The following is a 24091-nucleotide window of genomic DNA, read 5'->3' as shown; positions in this document are numbered from 1 at the left end:
GGCACCATAACGAAACAATATATTTTAATTTGTATAAATTCCTCTATATGAAAAATACGTATATATGATTAGCAGTGGAACAAATGAGATCACTACAGAAATGCAAGCTTTAAACTTTAAAAATAAATGTTTATATTTATTTTGATAAACTTAAGCAAACCTAAAGTTTTATTATTTTAATGTTTTGAATTTTCGTTGCTTAAGAACATTTAAAAGACTATTATATTTAATTTGTATGAATATTCCTAACTTCCTAAGATAATTTCAATTACACACATAGATTAATATGTACTTAAATGATCATATGCCAATAAAATAATTTAATCATATTATATTTTGTGAAACCAAATACGATTGTCAAGTAACGACAATAATTTATAAAACCGTTGAACAAGAACAACTATTTTAATAAGCTGTAAGATGCTTAACTGAATTATTTTAATTTTTATGTCACCATTAATTTATAATATTAAATTACATAAGAATATTTTTAGCACGTGATAAAGACTGTTTAACTTTGCTGTCTTCTTTTTTGAATGTCAAATCATTAATGGCCGAAAGAGATAAATCAGCTTTTAACGAAACAGCCGTTAAGCTACATATTTTATATTTCTTTGTGTTAGAAATACTTATTTATGTATTTCATTTAATATATTTAATAATTACATATTTCTATATTGTATTTGATGTAATAAAAATATAATCGGTTTTAGAACGTCATTGGTATCGTTTAGTAAAAAAAATAGTTTAATTCCCGCGCATATATAAAAAACGGAGAATTGAACGATTGTCATCGAATTAACAATATATGATATTTTGTTATAATTAAATTTAAAATATCTCATAAGTTATTATATTAAAGATATTGAAATTAACACATAATAAAATTTATTACTTCTACTGGTGTATTTATTATTTGATATTGAAAGTTTAAGTTTAAATGAACAAAAAAAAACAGCATTTTCTATTTCAAACTTTAATGGTTATATTCTTGAATATATATTACGTGCATAAACTAAATAAGTAGAAAAAAAAAACTTAACATCTACAATACTTTCAAAATATCTTATAAAATATAAATTTATTATCTATATATTAATTCGTAAACATCGAAAGTTGTACATTTTTATAGTATTGGTTATAATAAGGAGGGGAATGAATCTTTTATTATTCGAAACATACAGTGCCAAACATATGGCTATTAAAAAAAAGAGGCGAAATTCGATCACAAGCAATACTTGTTATTATAAAAGTACAGCTCGTACAAGATATTTCGATTTTATTCATAATTAGTTTATTGAAACCCATTAAATATGACTTAAACGTAAAGTCATCATAATACCTATAAGATCTTTAAAAATTATTTATTTATTACAATAAGTAACAATTAATTTAAAAATCTTTGTGGCAGCTTTATAAATAAATTCAACATTCACCTATGTCAAATCGATTTTGAAGATCAGATAAATATAATTTTATTAACGCAGTATAAGCTCTAGTGAGATTGATTTTTTTTTCCAAAAATAAGTTTGGAAGGCTGTATTTTGGTCATATAATAATTATATAATATTAGTATCATTTACATAAATAATTGATTATGGAGTAACTGTGTGCATATACTTAATGAAAATAACAATGTGGTAATAGATTCTATTAAAGATTATTAAATTATAAAAAATATTTATTTTTATATTCTACACACACACATCACTCTTTTATAAGTAAGCACTATTATAATAATAGTAAGTGTTAAGGCACGTTTCCACATAAAGAAAATTTGCAAAGTTGTTTGCCAGCCTGACGATAAGTTACAATAATCACCTCAAGTGGGAAGCAAAAAATGTACAATGTTGAATAATTGTTCGTGATTTCTTTAGGCGTTGCATACATAAGCACAAATTTTCAAACTATGACAATGGAAACGCAACATAATTTACTTATACAATAAGTACAAATGCTTTAAAAAATAGCTATATTTTACTCCACAAAAGCCTATGATTAAGTTTTAATTAGCGACAAAACAACAAATACAAAATAATTAAGCTAAAGCTAAACAAACGATACATTAAGTAAATGTCAAATCATCTTAAAATGGGTATTATAATAATGTTGCCACATAGCAAAATAATTTTTATATTCTAGAATATTATCATATTCTATTTTCACAAAATCATAGAGGCAAAAGTTTATTAAAAACTACCTAGCAATAGTAACTGTCATCTTGTCAATATTAAATTCAATCGATCCAATTTCAAATTAATGAGCTATAATTATTTTCACTCCTGGTTCAGGGTCCACGGCGACATCCTTAGCGAGGGGTGCGTTTCCGATTATTCTAAAGTTCTTTGTGTAAGGGATGACTGCTACCAACATACCAGAAACAACGACCCATATGCCGGCTACGTAAAACGCTGCATCCCAATAACCAGTTTTGTCTTTTAGAGCACCTGAACAACAATAAAAAAAATCAATTATAAACATTTTAACCATTAATCAAATAAAACTTATAAAAACTTATAAACATATGTACATTTAATTTATTCGTTTTCTTAATGAGTTACATAGCTTAAGTAATAATGGAAGTAATGAATACATATGATCTTTCATTTATGGAAAATAGTAACAAGTTATTAAGGTAATTATAAAAATATAATTTTGTATAATGAAATATGTTAATGGTAATATTTCTTACCAGCCATTGGCGGTCCAATCAAATGCCCAATTCCTTGACTCAAAAGAACCAATCCGTATGCCATAGTGAACCTTTCTAAAGCAATCAACTCAACCAATATGCTTGGCGTGTAAGAATACGAGCTGGAGAATGTTAAACCAAATATTAAAGAATTTAAGGCTAGTATATAGAAGCTGTAAGTTTCTTTAGCATCCATTATCCGTATCAAAATTGGGAACAAAACAATTGTAACGCCGCAAGCCACCAGGCACACAGCATATGTTTTCGTTATATTCACCCATGGAAGATCACCAATCCAACCAAGACCCACCTGGAAGTAAATAAATAAATATATCAATTAATCCTTATTTTGTACCAACATTATAAGAATATTATATTGCACAGGTGTGAGATGAGGATCAGGGTAGCATGCGAAAGCGATCCAATGGCGCTCCTCGTTAAGGCGGAAAGGGTACGGAAGGGTACGGGTAGGGTATAAGGGTGGTTTTTTAGTGGGTATTCCGATGTTCGGGTTGCACTCGGTGCCTTGGACACCGGCGAGCCCCACATACCCCCCCCCCTCACTGTTCTTGTGGGGGAAACGCGTAACGCGTTTTTCCAATGTGAAAAAAAAGGTGTGAGATGAGGATGGGATTCTAGGAGAAAAGTGTGCGCCTATGTTTGCTCCCACTTGTGCACTTCTCATAAAAGAAACATCTATTCTGTTTGCTAATCCCTGAAGTGGCCGCCCTGGATCGAGCACACGATTCACTTTACTAATTACGCTACGAATATACTTTTAGAAACTGCGAAGTGAAGCAGATGTTGCCATTGATAATTTCTCGGCAGTCTAACTCAATTTTATTCTCAATATTATTGACCAGACATATGAGTTTAACTCTCGTAAGCCTAATTTTATCTAAATTTTTTAAATATTGTCAAGCGATCCGTTTCTATGAACAACGTTTCGACTTCAACTTCTAAGCTGGATTCATGTACATCCTAATCACAAAAAATAAGGTTCACTTCATGCATTAAAGAACAAATTAATAAATGTTAAAATTGTTTCGATATCTGATAAATGAATTAGCCTTGACACTTGAAACCGGTCTGAGAATCTAAGATTTAAACATTCTCGAGAACCATAATATATTTAGATAAGATATACAAATCGCACTCGAATCTCTACGTAATTTAAATAGCTTTAACTTTATCACTAAGCTATAAAACGAGGTTATCTTTAGAATAAGTTTATAAAAGTGCAATAGTTTATCTATCAGTACAATTATTTGTATTCAATGAATATAGTAAAGAGGTAACATATTGAACAGTTGCCAGTTGACTAAATGCGTAGCCAAACGATTTGTCCACGGTAAGAAAAAAATTACCTATATTTACAAATATTTTCTTCTCTTATTGAATGGTCCGTGGACAGTGTTCTTTTTTTAAAGAATTCAACTGCTGCTAAAAATGGAATATCAATGACATCCGTGACATCGCAATTATCTCTTCGCAGTTTTGTAGTATAAGTAATACGCAATTAAGAAACACGCTTTTTAATAAAATATTAAATACAATCTTTTAAGTAAATCTTGTAGTAAAGTAATTTAAATTGCTTCTATATGAAATTCTAGTTTAAAAAACGTAATTAACAAAATAATGAATCTAATATAAAAAAACTTAAAAGTATACTTCTACTAAGTGGATTTTGTGATTAAAATACGCCGATTGTCAAAATTGCGTTTTATTAAAATGATTATTATACAATAATAAATATTTATTCCATTGCCTTAATAAATTAATTATTTTCAAAAAAAGAGAATAAAAAACGTTGCACCTCATGTAACCTAACCTAAGACCTCGTCCCCTTACACGCGGACGAGGCCGTAGGCAGAAGTTAGTTTAGTAATATATAAGAATCTCCGGTACAACACAGTAAAATATCAATTCAAGATATAGAGTAATAAAAAGCTTTAAAAAAGGCACCGACGCAAGTCTGTGACAATACATATAAAAAAACCTTTGGTTTTGGTTTTTGGTCTGGTCAATAAAAACTGTCAGAGGATTCGCAGATAAAACAAAATATACTTACAATACCAATAATAGTTGCTACACCAAATACACCCAACATCATAGAACCTTCGGTTTCAGTGTAACCATTGTCTTCCATGAATGTTGATATAAAGAAGTAAGGCACGATAAACCAAATAAACAGCACCAACGTCGATAGATTCATCATCAAGAAATGGAACTCGGTGAACATGTTGAAATCGAATGTCTTATTAATCATCTTCAGGAACCTTTTACCCCATGTCTGAAATAATAATAATAATAATAAGATGCGATACTGCTTTAGAAATATACATAACGACGTATATGCTAGCTATATACGTATATTCTTGCTATCGTTAATCGCGGTCACGATTTGTTCAGTGACTAATTTTTATTTTTATTTGTATATATTTATGACGTGTATAATTTAATGAAAACTTATTATGGGTTTCATCATGCAGTTACGCGTCTTCGGGTGTATATTATTTGGAGTTCATTTAAAAAAAAACTTCACGAACATAAAAACAAAGGATCAAACGCTTGAGGTCATCCGCTCGAACGGATATTTGTTTATCATTGAATAATTTAAATTTTATTGCAATTACAATAAATTTATAATAATTAAGTAAGTATCCACATTTTTAATACAAAAACATTATTAACCTTTTCTTCCGGTTCTTCGACCGACCACATCGAGTTTTTATAAATGTCAGGACAAGATGACGCGCGCAGTTTATATTTGGCTATATTCATCATGGCTCCTCGATGCATGATTGAGTTCCGATGAACTCTAATATCTTTTAAGTAATGGTGGTCCGTTTGGAATTGCCTGGAGAACCAATCTTGACGCCTTGGAGCAATTACAGCTGTATTATTCTCGGGAATTGGCTGAAGTAATTTCTCTCTAACTATCTCGAGCTTTTTATCGAAATCCTTCTTTTTGTTCTTCTTTAATTTTTCTTTGTTAGTTCCTGTGGGTAGTTTTGTCTCTGAACTGGTCCGTAAAGCTAGTAATGAAGGATAATTTTGCAATATTATATTGTAAAGTCTATCGTTAGATTTTAGCTGTTCTATTACCTCGGGTGGCACCTGGAAAAAAAAAAACAATATAATGTTATTAATTTTGAAATTCCAATTACAAAATATATTAGTTAAAAAAAATATTGTATGTACCCTTTCATTTTGTAATAGAAACGTTGGCAAATTAATAACTGAATTAACTTTGTGTTGACTCGATAAGTCAGCGTTTCTTTTTGTAATGGCTTCAACATCCTCAGCATCAGCAATAGCAGACAATAATGCAGAAAGTATATGTTCTGGGGCCTCACCACTATTTATCATAGTTTTTAACTCATCTGCACCGGGGTACATGGATTCTCCCCCGCCTGATTTTGCTGAAATAGACGTGGAACTTGATGCTCTTTTAGCTTTACTTAATCTTCTCTGTTTTTTCTGTTCCAAGATCAACCATTCCGGATCTCGCATTACAGCTCCACACACGCAAACATTAAGTACAGTTCCAGCTAAAAGTAGTAAAGCACCCCTCCATCCATATTCGTCCAATAAATAAGTTGTCAAAGGAGAATATACAAATGTGCCAAAGCCGACTCCACATGAGCCTAAGCCAACAGCTAAGTTACGTCTTTTCTCAAACCAGTATGCAATCGATACGACAGCAGTGACATATAACAAACCCATACCCAAGCCAGCAATCAATCCATATGTTATATATAAGGTCTCTACACTATTACTGTATGACGCAGCAACAAAACCTACAGTTGATGATATGCCACCAACAATTGTCATTTTTTTGCATCCATATCTATCTACAAGCGCACTCATTATAGGCCCAGCTATTAATGGAACTGATATGAAGAGACTTCCAATTAAAGAAGTTTTCGCTTCACTTGCCTCGAAATAGTCTACAAACTTGATTTGTAATAAGCCATAAGAGAATGCAAGTCCATCTGCTACAGTTGCAATAAGAAACGAGGCGGCCACCACCACCCATCCCCATCCCCCGTCTGGTATCTGAGGTCCCTGTTCAGGTGGTTGTTTGATAGAACAAATACTGTCAGCATCGCTTAATCCCAAGAATTTTACTCTTTCGTTCGTTGACTTAGCGTCGTCATCATTTTTATCATCCTTCCGATATGCTACAGTAAGATTGTTATCTTTAAAATCATTTCCTTCCGTTTTCATCGAATTTATTGTATTGAGATCGTTTTTAGACTTGTCCGATTCTCTCAAATAGTTTCTGTCATCGTTCACCGAATCAATGTATTTAAGATCATTACTCTTAATGAGTAATGGTGACGTATTCTTCTCCTCTTCAGACGGTACTTTAGGTTCATACTTGATAACTTTGTCTTTACCTGGGATACCATTTGAGTAGGCACTTTGCGTGTCCATTAGTGTTGGAAACGCTAGTAAGTACAAATCCAAGTACGTACTCACTCACTACTGTCTCTTCCTGTGTCTTATCTACTGACACAGAAAGGTGCAATTTGGATTCAATGTCCAAAAATGCGATCGTCTACGTCGATGAGACGATTAGTTCTCTGGACCAATTTCTTAATCGTGGGTCTCTAGCTGAATAGCGACAAGAGATTTTTGATATACAAAGTGTGAGAGCGTAAGGATTGTAACTTGTGGAGTTCATCAAGGACAGGCTAGTCCTCGATTTCACACTTTTAAAAAATGCACTTTTTATATTGTTTATTTTTGGATTACTAGTTGATGAACCCTTTCTTGACATGTAGATTTAAACTTTTGCTTTGTGCAACATTTCAGAAAATGGCAGCAAATTGTTAATCTGTAACAAAGAATTTTTTTCATTTAAAATAAGAACGTTTTACATAAATGTTTAATCGATTTCGCTTTGAATGTCATCGTTTATCATATCAAAGATAAATAGAGTACACTTATAATTCCGAATTATCCAGTTTAATCGTCCTGAATAAGAGCGATAAGTTGATCATTTATTATAGAAACAGTTGGACTTAAATTGGAAATTATAATAAAACCGAAATCCTACTTTGGATACGTACGTAAGTCGAGTCATGTACGAAGACGAAACGATTGTAATTAAATTTACCGAAACATCGGCTTTAAGACTTCATATTATTACTAGTACCTACACGGGTTTTATTTTATATATTAGGTATTGTTTTTATAAAGAACATTTATAAATTATAATGTTTTTGAATATATATATATATATATATATATATATAATATAATAGCACATATTTGATAGAGATTATAATTTATAAATGGTCTTTATAAAAACAATATATATATATATATATATAAGTTCAGTGACATTTGACATGACCTAGAGATCTCACTCTACACGAGCGTCTCACTCGGCACATTCAAGCCCTCATTAGTTCGCAATTAAAAGATAAATGTTGTCTATAAAACAGCAGATACAACACCATAGATGCCACGACCCGTGTTTAGGCAAATTGTAAATGAGATAAATTAATAAGTTACACATAAATGCATCGTGATGCCATCCATGCCCAGCATAACTAACTGCAATATAGATATATATATATATATATATATATATATAGTTACGATGTTATTTTCAGAAGCAGGGTTATCAATGACAAAAACAATGCATGCATTTTTTTATTTATAACTAGTGTCCTCTCGTGGCTTCGCCCTATAAATTGAAATAGAGCGATGGGGTAAAGTAAAAGATTTTTTTATAGAAAATGTTATTAATATTACATATGGGATATGGTCCTCGCCGAACACTAGATTACGAACTAAAAACGAGCGCTATCCTCTCCATCATTTTAACACGTCACGGGATTTATTGATTGCACAACCTACCGCGTCGGAGAGATTAAAAGAAACTATTTTATGTAACTTTTATTATTTTTTAATTCTTTTTTATCCTGGAAAATTATTCACACACGGCCATCTGATAACTAAGCAGAGCTTGTACTTGTATGGAAACCGGACAACAGATATACTACATATACTACTTTTCTTTTGTGAATACGTACTTATATAGATAATTACACACAGACTCAGGACAATCAGATATGTTCATGCACACAAATGTCTGTCCTGGGTGGGAATCGAACCCACAACCTTCGGCTTGAAAGGCTACCAACCACGCCAACAGGGCCATGATTGAAGATGATGATGATATCCATAGGGATTTCGGCTATTCTTGACGAACACTAGCCGCACACAGGTGAGTTATAGTGCACAAGATTGTGCGCAAACTAAAATTCACTTTCAAATCTCTACTCTAACAATCCGATGGGGAATCCTACATGACCGGAGTGGGTTCAAGCTCAGGTTAAAATTCCAACAAAGTTTTATGACTCTGCATTCGAAAACTTGAGACCTTGATTCGTTAAACGAGACAGATACAAACGCAATAAGATACCTTGAAAATGCTACAAAACACTATTTCCTTATTGTAATTATATCCAGTTCTAACAAGATTGAACCCAGTAATGAGATAATAAAATGAGAATACGCCACGCATATGTGTATAGAAATCTGACTTCGGGTACGTGGAACAAAACGGGGCCGGTTTGAGTTAGTATTTATAAATAAGCTTGTGTTGCAGACCTAATTCGATTACTGTTCGATGTATGAGAATCTAATACAATAAAGAGGTTCATAAACATATCAACGTATTGTTATAAATTTCATTAACATGTATTGTTTTGTTAAGAAATATAAACAGAATAATTAAAAAACTTACGTACCTACAGTCACAAAATTTTTTTTTAAATAATGTTCATCGAGTGCAAAAACGTTTTACTAGTAGTTATTATATCATCCATAACAACTTTCACATAAAACATATGTTATATAACTTTTATAGTTAAAATGCAAGGTCGACAGACGCAGCATGATTTAACAACATTTCTTCTCTTTGTCAAATCGCATTGGAAGAAAAGGGACAAGCGATTTGTTTCATAAGCAAAGTTCAATAAACCCAATAGTCAAGGACGCGAAAACTAGAATTATACCGTAGGGCGGTCCATAGGTCTGCGTCCACTATTACATTTTTTTTAACGAAATTCATATAAGTAACACGGATAATAAAATAAATTCATCGTGCCATTTTAAGTAAAAAAATTATTAGTTAAGGTATTATTTTTTATAATCATTAATTTATTGCATTTATCAATATATTAATAGAAACATATTTTATAACATTTTTAACAACCTGTTATCATAAGTATTAATTTATTAACCATAAATTATTATTAATCTCTCCAAAAAAGTAAAATGCAACAGTAGGCGAATTTAGTAGACCGGTTATAACGATTCATCGGTACAAATCCTGGTAATTTTCCACAGTGTCTGTAACGAAACGAACGCCATGCATACGTGATGTAAGCGAATGCTGTACCTACATATTTTATCGTTGAGCATTATAGGCTTGCAGTTTGCATCCAATCAACTTGTGAAAAAATTTTGAAGCTGTAAAAATCAATCCCTTTGCTTTGAATCCCACTAACAAGATGTATAAATAAACTATAAAACATTTGTTAACAGGAACTGCTACATAACAATAATTACTTAATATTCTAAACGGTAAATATTTAAGGTGATTATTTTATGTAAGTTACAAAACAAAACAGACAAACAGACATCAGTTTATAGCATCTCTTCTTTGATTTATTGTCATGTATTGCCATATAAGAAAATTTAAATGACAAGTTTTACTTTCATTTTTGCAAAAACCTCAATACTGAACATTCCTCAAATTAATGTCACGTTTTAAAATAAAAGAGAAATTATAAGACACCTTAGTAACAGATATTTAATTCTATGAATTGATACAAGAATAGAAACAATCAAATGATTATTTCTAACTAAAACTAAACTACTACTAACTAACTAAATAGTTATAGAATCAAAAATACTACGTACTAAGTAATCTATGAACAAGTAGGCATTATAAAAGTGTAGACAGTGAAATGAGCTGTGTGAACCATAATTATCATATATGTTGGCGTTTACATTTATGTTATTATATACACAAATATGACATTTACACGAAACAACATGGTAGTTGTACGTTTTTTTTGTATATTACATATTATAATTAGTCTATTGATGTGACCTACACGTCTCGTTTTCACTAAAAGCGGTAAACATTTGGGTCAGGTCAGGTCAATGCCGTTAACGATTATTGAACTCAACTATACTTTTTGTAGCATTGGAATTAAATACCTTATCAGCTATTAAAAATATTCCTTTAACTTAACTTTAAAACCATATCCTAATCAACATGTAAATACTCATACATACCGTTAATACTCCTAACGGAGTAAAACCTTCATTCAATTAAACTACACAATTAATCAATTGAGAAAGTAACTGGCAACCAATATTTCGGTTTCGATTTAAAAAAAGAACTTCAAACACAATATAATAATGTGGATAATGTAAACGGAGCTCGAAACTCAGATGACGTCAACGGAAAGCGTAAAGGGCACACGTCCGAACGCACGCGACGCGTTTAACTTTGTGAATTTTGAATGACTCAATTCATTCGAAACATGGAACCGCAGCGACGCGTACCCCCACGCAACGGCTTTATCTTTTCAATCGATACTATTAATTTTAATTTACAGTACAGTAACAGTCTCAACGTTATTAATTCTGCTTTATTATGTAAACATTATTTTCCCTTTCAAAGCAAAATTTTGCGCTGATATGTAAATATAAAAACTGTCGCGAAGACTATACAATTAAGGAAGATAACCTATAAATAAAAGACAAGCGTGTTTTTCAATTGCGAGAAGCAATAGAAATTAATAATAAAGAACCATAAGCTTTCATTATTTTTCTGTAATTATTTCGTTTCAACTACCATTATATACATCTAGTTTATTGAAAATCTATATTTTTACAATAGATTAGATAAATATATAATTAAAAATAACATTGCGTATTTTATTATTTTAGAAAGTAAGGGAGCAAGACAAACTACATGCCATGAAAGCAATACTTAAAAATAGCTTTTCTTTCAATATTATTGAATAAAAATAAACAAACAAAAAAAAGAACTTAAAGTTTTTTTACATACATTAAAGTCACTTTGACTTCATGTCAAACAAAACAACGTCAAAATCTTTATTCATTTCAAAATCACTGTCAAAAATCTAACAACGAGGCGACGGTTTAATAAGAAATACCACAGACTTTAGAAAAACCAGCCGAAAAAACGCAGTTATATTTTTTTGTAACTCATATTTATAATTAAATCAATACTATTATATTGTTAAAAAAACTTTAGTTGGACGTTGGTTTACAAATGTTCACGTTCATTTAAAAAAAAAAATACAAAACGCTGGAACGTTTGTCATTTAAAACATATTATATAAATATTGGCTTATGTTGAAAATTTACCTTGGGATCATTCCAATGATCACCAGGCCGCTTCAAATAAAAATATGAATAATTCCATATGTTCTTTCCGAACCGGTGGTAGATTTTTTGAAGATTTTTTTGATAATCAATAAGAAAGTTTTACTTGAAATGGCCTGATACACATTTCAATTAGTCACAGATGTATGTCTAATACTTACTTATGTTGAGACGCTGATTTAAACCTTGTTCCTAGAAACTACCAAGGCTTGACGTAGTCTATTGTATGTTTGTAAATAAATGATTACGCATTTATTCTGCATTTCCTTGTACCTACATACCAAGCACAGAAATATATATAATAAATCAGTACTTATTTTTAACAAACTTCATTTTCAATAACTTATATAATTTATATCTATATCTCCAGCAAACCAGTGCTGCAGAAACAGCTCGAAGAATTAAAAAAAAAAATTGACTTAGAAAAAGTTACTTGTGAGTTTTTGGTGGACTAGCGCCGGTGTCGTTCACTACAGCTTTCTAAAATCTGGCCAAACGATTACGGCAGATATCTATTGTCAGCAACTGCAAACCATGAAGGAAGACCTAGCTGCTAAACAACCGAGATTGGTCAATCGATCTAGGCCACTGCTGCTTCACGACAACGCAAGACCACACACTGCACAAGAAACAACCACCAAGTTAGATGAGCTACAATTGGAATGTCTACAACATCTATCGTACTCCTCGGGCCTTGCTCCAACAGATTACTATTTTTTCCGGAATTTGGACAACCTCTTACAAGGAAAACGGTCGGTCAACTCCGATGCGTCAGTCCAAACCGCCTTCAAAGAGTTTATTGATTCTCGCTCCCATGGTTTTTTAGTAAAGGGATCAATGAACTACCTATGAGATGGCAAAAGTGAATATATAACAACGGATGCACCGTTTGATTTACTGACCGACTTTGATTAATTAAATATATTTTACAAAAAAAAAATAACTATATTCCTCCCGTACAAAACGCCAATTTTATTTGTGAGGACCTATATACCTGTATAACACAGCTTGTTGCCTATGTGAATTTTGTGAAACAGCTGTATATTCCGAATCAACCTTTTACGTTTACAATACAAAGTAAGATGTTGAATAATTACTAACTCACAAGTAACTTTCATGTAATCGTTTACCATTTCCATAATTAGGTGAGTATTGAATAGCGACACGTAAACTACATTCAACGGATTGCAACATACTTACTTTACTTACATCGAGTTACTTGTGACGACCACAGTTAAGCGACAAATGTTTCAACAAATAAATTTTTTAACAGTTAAAACTATTACAATTTTTTCACCATAAATAAATAATAAACACAAAACTTTTTTCATTTATTTTGTCCTAATTACTACTATTTAGTAATAACTAATACTTTTTACTAGTATTTCATTGTCACAAATCAACTAAAGCGTCTGCCATTTTGACAATAATCATCAGAATTAATATAACAATAGGTGTTAGATGCGCTTTGCACGTAAAATTAATTCAATTCTGCTTTGAGCATCACATTAATATTCTATAACCCTGTCAGACAATCAAGGTAAGAACAAAATGACAAATAATGGATTAGGCTGGTGGGACTGAACCTACGGAATACGTTAACCGATTCAACAATTAGTGTGCTAGTAGATGTTTGTTCACACACACACACAGAACATGGTCGCACACAACAATCTCAATATCTGGAAAGATTTACACTGACGAAAATTGTCAGTCCATTCGACCTTCATCTTTCTGATATGATATATCGAATATAGAAGCAGTTATTTTGGCTCAGCTCTTGAAAATCGAAAATACCATTCATCATAACATCTGAGGTGCATAATTAACGGATACAATATTGACTTGAAGACGTAATTCTTTAACGAAACTTCAGTTACGTTAAACGGAACACTGTTTTGGCCGGCGTCCAAAATTTGAATCAGGTGAATCTTCAAGGCAGTATTAAAAAAAAAACTGCGTATCTGTACTGTGACTTTATTTTTAGAGCAACGCAGTAAATAATATGTACACGGAAAACCTTGTCTTTATCCGAGGAGGACACAGATTTTAAATATTATATAATTAGTTAGATGTAATATAATGTATACTTATTATAGAGAAGCAATTTATTTATCATACTTAACAAAAAAACATAAAACTATTTATTATATTATTCCATACGATGTAACCTGTTTAAAATTTAGACCATTGACGTGGCAAGTGCGAATTTCATGTTCCTGTTAAACTGTGTATATCTATACCCATCCTATACCATTATACTATCCTTTAATGAATTAAAATCTAATTATTCTTCAGTCAATTAGAATCTCATAAGCAGTTTTAAATCGTTATTATTAAATTTAAAAAAGCTACCATTTTCTACTAATTTATTTAGATAAAGTTAAAATCATCAGTCTTCCATTTTTTTTCAATTTGCGAATACCTTTTTTATAAAAAAAACAGTTTTAAACTTTTTAAACACATATTACAAGACAAAGATTGCAATCGGAACATTTTGTTTGACGCATTCCTTTACATGAAAAAGGTGACAATGGACAATGGAACGCTTTGTTGTTTAAAAATATGATCAACGTTATCGATTGTGAATTCCTTGAATACCCCTTAAACAAAAACACGCTCGTGTTACTACGGCAACAATTTAAGGTTACATTATAAAATATTTCATTCCTAAATTCTAAGATTCTATATATGAATATGAATATCTTTCCTCTGACATCCAACGCCCAGTAAATATGAAATTTCTTCTGATGTTAGTTTAATCTCAATTTATTAAATATTTTAAACAATTTATTGTAAGTGAAAGAACATAATTATTATTGTATCATATATACTATTATATGTACTATTCCATTAATTAATTCATGTAACTATCATGTTTTTATATCCACTGTATTATTTCATACTATAATTGTGATAATATTTGTCATAATTAAACACTTCAAGTTTGAAACGCATTGATCTCATGTGTCACCTCTTTTATGCTGTGACATTGGCAGAATATATTGCGCTAAAAATATTAATAATATTGTATTAAGAAGTGCAAAAATACCAGACATCGTACATTGCACTGTTCATTGACCGTTCACATTTTATTAATGAACACGACCATTAATTATAATCTTTTAAACTTATCAAACATATCGTTACGTAAAAAATTAACAGTTGGATCATTATCATTCATTAATTATACAGTAATTAATCACAAAACATATTCAGATTAACGTGATAATTAATTTATAATGCCAATTTGTATGTTTCGATGTCAAATTGAAAACCAATTTTAATGTTAAACATCTATTTACTTATCTTGGGGGTAAAATCGCTTCGTATGCTGTGACGGCAAACGCTTTCGTGTGTCGTCATAACCACCCTCCGACGCCGTTCTTGCCTCCCTGGCGTATATACTATCTACGTAGTTAGAAAAATCCTTGATGATTTTGTTGGTGGACAGAAAGATAAAGTAAGTAAATTCGTTATTGACGCGACTTCTTCAGATGCGACGTCTAACAATTCACACGATCTAAATATGTAAGATTAATATATAAAACTGTTAGACTAAACTGTAAACTGCTAGTTCTAAACGTTCTAAAAGTTGCTGCTGTTCGTAAACGAATGTAATAACTAATGTAAATAATAACAATAATAATAATTAATAATGAATGTAATGTAATAACTAACAAATCATTTCTGATGCCTGAGTGTAACACAGCAAATTTAACCTTAAGATTTGACCTCAGGACTTCATAATCTATCATGTGCACCAACATTATAAACCACCAGCTACATAAATGCGGAAGGTAAAAGAAGTAAAAAAAGTAATCGGCTTTATTAATTGATTTATCTAAATTATATAAATCTATATTCTGACAAGATGATAATTAAAATGGAATATATCGAATTATAAAAATAAATGACAGAAAAGTTTTATGTATATTAGATAAGAAATAAAGATAACGATACGACATGATAGCGTAAATACATTCGCAAATGTAATAGAATTGTGTTCGAAATCAGTAGAACTCTTTAGTAAGAACGAAATTTGAAACGCCTTCGTGAAAACGAGTAGAATGTGATATGCGACATTGACTATAATAATTACTACATTTGAAGGATACATGTACCAAAATAGCAAATAACCGCAAGACGGTATGTTGAAAAAATTTCACCGGTGAGGTACGATATGAACTCATATAGAATAGCACTGCAAGATATACGTAGATCAAATCGTTTGCAAAAAATTAATTAAATTATGTGGAAACGATTTTATAAATTACTAAAGATAAGTAAGAAACCCGCATTGGAGCAGCATGGTGGAATAAGCTCCAAACCTTCTCCTCAAAAAGGGAGAGGAGGCCTTAGCCCAGCAGTGGGACATTTACAGGCTGTTATTGTTATTGTAAGTAAGCGTTTCTTACTACTAGTGCTGCGACAGGGATAGGAGCGGAATTTTATTCAAATCAGACTCCAGAGATGCATATCTGAATAAATAAAAAATATGTATTTTAAAAATTATCACATATAAGAATAAGAAATGTGCAAATCTAAAGGCAAATAACGAGTCTTATTCTTACATACATTATCGTGAATCCGTTAAATAAATTTATAAATATCTCTACAATTACAACTTTATTACAAAGCAACAAATAAGGCGATTAAATAACTTATTTACAAGTAAGATTTTACAAGCACATTTACGATTACAAGACATTAGCATACCTACTGTAAATAAAAAGTTGTAATTTGCATTTTCAATTAAAAATAATTCGTTCTTTTTTAAATATGCATCGTAACGAATCCTTCAGAATTATATTCTATTATTCTATAATAATAATAATATCCTGGGACATTTTTCACACACGGCCATCTGATCCCAACTTAAGCTTATACAAAGCTTGTGCTATGGAAACCAGACAACTGATATACTACATATACTACTTTTTTTGTAAATACATACTTATATAGATAATTACACCCAGACTCAGGACAAACATTCATGTTCATGCACACAAATGTCTGTCCTGGGTGGGAATCGAACCCACAACCTTCGGCGTGAAAGGCAAGTGTTCCACCAACCACGCCAACCGGCTCGTCGAATTCTACAGATAATTATTTTGTATTCTACAGATAAGATATTTTTAAATTTAAGTCAAAAAAAGTTATTTTTTATATTAAAAAAATAATTTAAATCGTTAGGTCATTTTTATTGGTCCTTTTATCAACAATTGTGAAATCTTATCAAAATCAATAAGTAAGCTTATCGTCTCAAGTGTTTAAAACAAAAGACTTTTCCCTTTTACTGTGTATAATTTGGACGAATGGTTAAAGATATAGGTATGGAACCGCGACCGTTTCGTAATCTTTTGAGTGATATTCCTATTAGACGGTTTTTTTCATCTACAACACGTCAATCTATTTAGAAATACAACCAACCACCAAGGAAATTTTATTTAGATAAAATTCGTTTTTTCTAGTATGTTTTTGGTTGCATAATTTAAGAGATAATTTAAAATATCAAATGCGCAAGACAATTTTATTAATTTTTTTAGCAGTCGGGAAATAAATCATGGCTCTCAGTACTAATCGAACCACGCTCATAATTTTATCGCAAGTAAAAATATTTACCGCCCAATTAAGTGGCACGGGTCAGCTTGTTATTGTATATTATTAATTATAATTAATCAACATAACTAACTGTATGTATATTTGCTAGGAACGTTGCTTTAATATACTCCTATCAGGGTGCTATTTTATTTTACCTGGAGACAGTTTCGTCACAGTGAAACACAGACACTGGTACTGCAAATATATACCGCATCTATCAACCTCGCCACTGAGTATGGTATTAAAAAATAATTTAACCCTGGGATCGAAACCTGGATCTCAGGAATTATAGCCATATAAGCTAAGCTAGCCACAACACCAAAGAAACAAAACTTACCTCTTAATAATAATAGAACATGATTATAATATATATATTCACGACCACTGACCTAGAATTTTATTATAAGAAGACAAATTCACTGCTATTGCGCTCGAAAGAATGTGCAAACATAACAAAAGGTAGAGATCACTGCACTAGACGGTCATTGCAGGATCAGACGCATCAATAATATAGCTTGCTGATAAGTAGTCATATTTTTATATACTACATCAACTAAATTATAAGCTTATCAACTGGATTTATGCCTAGGCTTAGTAGGTACCAGCCTAGATGCCAACCGAAGGACACAGACAAAAATTATATAATTTTACTCTAACTGCTTCGAACAGGGGATGGGGGGCTCAATTGTCTATACAATAATAGCATTATATACCATATATTTGTTATTGTTTTTATAATCAATTAATGATTTATTTTTCGTTATTTCCGAGACAAAAGAAACAGGTGAAAACCAGTGCTGTATTTTGCCACAGCTACTAAGCCAATGTCTTTTACTAAATAACATTATAGGTCAAATTTAAATTATTATTATTTGTTTAGTGTGTGACGGTAAAATGTTTCTTTCTTACTTTCTACTATTTCGTTACTTATGACTGCGTATGCAATGTATTTTTGTGCATTCATACTAAAGTGAAGCTAGCAAATAGCGGGTGCGGCGCGTTACAACGTAAACAGATAAAAAGGCATATACGTAACTATACCATTTGTCCCACATTGGTAAGTAAGTAAACGTCCCTAACTTACTCAAAAATTAATATTCTACATTATCGGCTTTATTAACATTGGCCTTTAATTGAATGAAATTAAAAATCTTAAATATTGTATGTCTATTTTACGTTTGATATTGTAAAATAAAAACAGCCAATAAATGTCCCAATGCTGCCCTAAGTTTTCCTCTATTTTAAAGAGAATATTTGGCACTTATTCGATTTTGTAGTTGATAAAAAAAATTTACAACATTACTAAAACAGTATAAGATTCGGGTTTTGTCATGGAGTATACATTACAATGTTTTTCTTCTCTTTTAGACTTGAGTTAAAGTTACATTTATTTTGCATCTAATATTACAATTAATAAATTATTGTGTTAATGGAAGTAAAATTTATTGTATCTATTCTTGCGAACGAAATAAATTGCGTAAATCGCATACGCTTCTAACTTTAAGATATGTTTAGTTCTATAAATAACCACATTATACGGAACCTAAAGATATTTGACTGTAAGCCAGAACAATCTAGACCGAGTGATCTAGAGACTGCACATATTCAAACAGATTGTTTGAACGGTTATACGGTTTTTCATATTCCACAGGCCACACCTACTCAGGTGTGACAAAGAAACGACTTGGCAATCGAAAATCGACTACTTAAATTACTAAAAACCTAAGCTATTAATTAGTCTAGAAGTACAGTTAAACTTATAAAACTTAAGTTTTCGACTTCGCAAAGTGCTTCACAACAAATGATAAAAAACTGTGGAACGAATACTAACTATTCGTTGATTTGATTATTCTTAGTAGAATCGGCATTTCGACCCAGCGGTTGCTTTATAATTTTATATTTAAAACTATAACAATACTTCAAAGAACGATTTAAAAGTGACGATACGAAAAGAAAAATATTTTGATTATACTTCAAATAAGATTAGCTCGTAGAAGATATCATTATTTAAACGAAATAAATATTAACATTTGCTTAAACCCAAGATTATATTATTTAACATATTCAAACTTCATACACAATTCACTAACAAATGTAGTAGAGAAAAATCTTTTGATAACTAGCCAACTTCGTAAGTATGAGCCACTTCTTACATCGACAATATGCTATCAACCGTTGTATCTACTTTGTTGTGTCCCTTGTGTCTGTAATTAAACTTACTCGATCAACCTTCAAACCGGAATAGCAATTCGAAGTAATACGGCCTTACTTATAAACGGTGCTTTGAGGCTGATTAGTTTCTCCCTGTTTTCTCCCTCTGGTTTCTCCCTTTTTGTCATTGTTAATTTGACACTCGAAAGAAGAAGACAAGGTTAGTGCCTTGTCTACTTCTTTCTAACTAAACAACGTTTATAAATATGGCCGTTACTGTTTCGAAGAAGAATAACTTTTTAAATAAATAGTTATTTGTCGAGGAATACCTATAATTGTGGTGTATCCCTCGTTGGTCTAAATTTCTAGAGGCGAGCTTGTAAGGTTCCGGGTCTCAAGAACCGACACTAGTGTGTTGTTTTCGTTATTATAAATATATAAGTGGCATTCAACATTTTTTAATTCGTTTATAAATTACATAATATTGTTTATGTATTTTATTATTTATATGTGCATCCGTCTTTAATCACGGTCGCACTAATCTCACGAGCTATATGGAAGTCTATTCCATTATCGTTTCCGCTTAGGTATATTTATGAACACTATATAGGGCAAATTAATTATGACAATTAGCAATATAAAAAAGGGCCGTTTGAATCGATAAATTTATATGAAAATAATGTATGATAGAAGTGTTTTTTATAAACAGATCTAAAGAAACTTTTTCCACGACAATCTCAGTGATACTTGTACGTAGCCAGGGCGAATCGCTAGTAACTTATATATAAGTGGCAAATTTAACTTTTATAATGAAGCGCTTCAATCAATTTCGTTCCTCTCGAGGCCATAAAAGGTTTACTAAAAAACTAAGATTCTTCTCATTACCAAATATCTCATACGATGTATTAAGTTGCTTACGCAACGTAAGCCCTGGCGCACAATACTATTTTTAGTAATAAACGCTGATTTTACTTAGGAATCATATGAAATAAATTATTTAATATTATTAGCATTTTTTTTACTAATAAATGAGATGATGATCCAGATGGGCGGATGGGCCCCTTAATGCTAAGAGTTCACCACCGCTCATAGACATTGGTACCGTAAGAAATAGTAACCATTCCTTACATCACCAATGCGCCACCAACCTTGGGAACTAAAATGTGACGTCCCTTTCCTGTAGTTACACAGGCTCACTCACCCATCCAACCGGAACAGATACTAAGTATTACTTTTTCGCGATAGAATACGTGATGAGTTGCTGGTGCTTACCCAGACAGGCTTGTAGTTTTACTAAATAGCAATCACCATTTCTAGTGTCAACTATCAACAAGGGACCAATTCTACTAAATGTGCGACTACATTTAAACGATTCCTGATTCCATTTCACTTCAACTTTCGACTATTCTATATTTATTCGGATCGGAACCGAACCGATATGATGTTGACATATATCGTTCTATTAAAATCAAATTAAATTGTTAACTTTTATACCAATAATCGACGGGTAAACGGCAACGATTACCCTTTCATTTGATCGCGATTTAGTAACAATTTGTTAGTAGAATTGGTCTCTTGGCCACAGAGTATACGAACACGCGTATGTATTATTTTATTTACAGCAGTTAAATTAGCGAGATCAGTTCGTTTGCTACTGAAACTTGACGACCGACATCATAATACGGTTTACAATTCAGTTTAACGAATAACAAGGCATCATTACGAATGTGTGTCATCGTTTCGATTGAACCCGAGATAGTACGACCTCACTGTAACTAGATAAAGCTGTAACTAACCGACTGAAACAACGCATTTCCGTTCTTATTTGACGTTTTGTTTTTTTACCTTTACCGATGTTTTTGTTTTGACAATCTCTGTTTATAGTTTAATCGTGTAGGATCTAATTGAGGTTAAAATTTGTATATAAATATGTAATTGTATATAAATTTTAATAATAGTAATAATAATAAAACGCCTATAGTATTAAGGTACAACAAAAAGTTAAAGTCGTCATCAAAAGTACATGTATACTGGTATAATAAAGTCGATGAATTTGTTTGAAAGCCCAATCATTGAGGACAATCAGGATTGGACTAAAGCTGTAACTTTTAACGCGTGTGAAACCGCGCAAAACAGCTTGTTTATTATAAATGAAACTTAAAAATATCCACAGGTACTGTGCCAGATTGAAGTGTACAATAAACAAAGGTCGACCAATAATTTCGATTATATTAATAAAAATAATTATTTATTTATTCAAGAAACAAGACTCATATACAAAATTACAAAAAATAAAATAAACACTACTATTATCTACCTATCTACTACTTATACAATTTACTGGTTTATAAATATACAGTCTAGTCTGTTAGCGTTGGAGTTGGCCCGCACCTGAACCAAGGATGCACACTTTTTTCGCATTAATATATTATGTGCAAAAAAAATGAAGGTATTAATAATATGTATAAAAAAGTTAAAGGGAAAAAATATTTATAGAAATAAGTGCCATTAAACGATAGCATTACAAATGAATGCTAATTAGTTTAATTAAACAGCATTTAAATAAACTTTGAAAGAGTAAAATACGAGCTGAAAATTATTTAAATACGTCATTAATTTAAAAAAAAAACTGTTGTAAAATAACTTACCGTAAATGTACAGCTGCTAATTAAAACTAATTATTTTGGATAAATTTCGAAATAATAGAGATGTTTTGACGCAAAGCAATTGATATAATTACGCTTGTGTTAAATACAGACATTTATTTATCTAGTTCAGTCAAGTCGGTTTTGTTACAATATATTTAAAAATTATTTTTTTTCTTTTTTCATCGCCCACGCTCGTTTTTTTGATTAAATAATTCTATATACAGACAGACGGTTTCTACTGCTTTATTAATGTGTAGATTGAGTTTAATTAATTAGAGGCTCCCAGAACAAGTGTACATTACAGGCACTACGACATACCTAGCACTTTAGTTCCTCAGTTGACTTCGTATGGTGTAAGCCGTAAGGAGGAGTTAATATAGCCTACTGTGCTAACGTATAAGGGCAGTAGGTGGGTCTAATAACAAACCACTCGATGGTCCGTTTGCTCAAAACCCTTAAATATATGAATCTTTCAGGGTTATTTATTTTGTGTTTTCAATGTCGTTTTCAATTTAACGTAGAAATTCGCCAAGATCTCGCCTCGTTTCACAAGATATCACCGAAATAGAGGCATCGTGTTTGTAACGTTGACGTCATTTGGCAGAGATGTCTCCAGATATCGTAAGATCAGAATTAGATGCGAGGTTTGTGCCGAATATACGCCTAGGCAGTTTATTTACATGACTGCGCCATTGATCTCGTCACTAGTGGTTAGCTTTTAAGGTCGCAAGTACCGAAGTCCTGGAAAGAAACCGCGGGTTGGGCCAATAAAAAGTTATTGGGTTTTTCTTTAAATTAAATCCGTGCCATCTTATTCCTAAGCCCTTTCTGGCAGAGTGTCAGATTTGCCATCCAATCGGATTATGAAATTCACCATTACAGGATGAGGGAGTAGAGAGTGCATTTGTCCACTGTAATATATTTTTCGCGGTCTGCTGATGTTCTTAAGAATGGCTGCAGTGGTGAAAATCAGTCCAAGATGATGTTGTCTATACATATAATAAATCAGTACAAATCGTATACACACGTGAAGGAATAAATTCGTCAAACATTTTGTGTCAGGCATAAAATAAGGCAAAATGAACTGTCTGTATGTACACGCTAATTTCTGAAACCACTGAGCTGTTTTTCTTTCGGGTTTCACAGGCAGATTAAGCTCTTGGAAAAATATTAAAGCTTTGTTTTATTGAAATCGGATGACAGTTAAAACCGATATCATCATTTAAAGATAATTCTAGTCTTATTATAAAATTTATTATATTATAAATGTTAAACAATCTTATAAACGATTGGGATAAAATCGTGTGTATGAAGCAGGCAAGTATAACACATATATACTCCAAATAAAACGACTAAGGTCAAGTAGAAACGAATATCCATAATTCAGAAGTTGAAACACGAACATTAGTCAACTAGTCATATGTATCATAAATTCTATTTCCATAGACGTATTATAAATAAATTCAGATTTATGGAAACACGGTGAACCGAGACACGATTACGTCATCGGTTGGCACAATTCAACGTCTGGTCTCCCGTCCTA

General features: G+C 31.5%; 1 protein-coding gene across 2 annotated transcripts in view; it reads right to left on the bottom strand.

Moving 5' to 3' along the window:
- Window positions 1-979: 979 nt before the first annotated feature.
- LOC126770507 (uncharacterized) overlaps window positions 980-24091 on the bottom strand; it is a 47303-nt gene continuing 24191 nt past the window's right edge. The window contains exons 1-6 of one of the 2 annotated variants that reach the window (XM_050489923.1): window positions 11024-11245; window positions 5897-7538; window positions 5387-5812; window positions 4764-4985; window positions 2693-3002; window positions 980-2447 (exon numbers count right to left, since the gene is read on the bottom strand). In XM_050489923.1, coding sequence (XP_050345880.1) covers window positions 2257-2447; window positions 2693-3002; window positions 4764-4985; window positions 5387-5812; window positions 5897-7135 — 2388 coding nt within the window. In that variant the 5' untranslated portion in view covers window positions 7136-7538; window positions 11024-11245 and the 3' untranslated portion in view covers window positions 980-2256. Of the gene's footprint in view, window positions 2448-2692; window positions 3003-4763; window positions 4986-5386; window positions 5813-5896; window positions 7539-11023; window positions 11246-24091 lie in introns of those variants that run through there. The other variant, XM_050489922.1, reaches the window with a different exon arrangement.

The sequence above is a fragment of the Nymphalis io genome, chromosome 9 (assembly GCF_905147045.1).
Source record: "Nymphalis io chromosome 9, ilAglIoxx1.1, whole genome shotgun sequence".
In the NCBI taxonomy this organism is placed as follows: Eukaryota; Metazoa; Arthropoda; class Insecta; order Lepidoptera; family Nymphalidae; genus Nymphalis; species Nymphalis io.
This window is presented reverse-complemented; position numbering and strand designations above follow the sequence as displayed.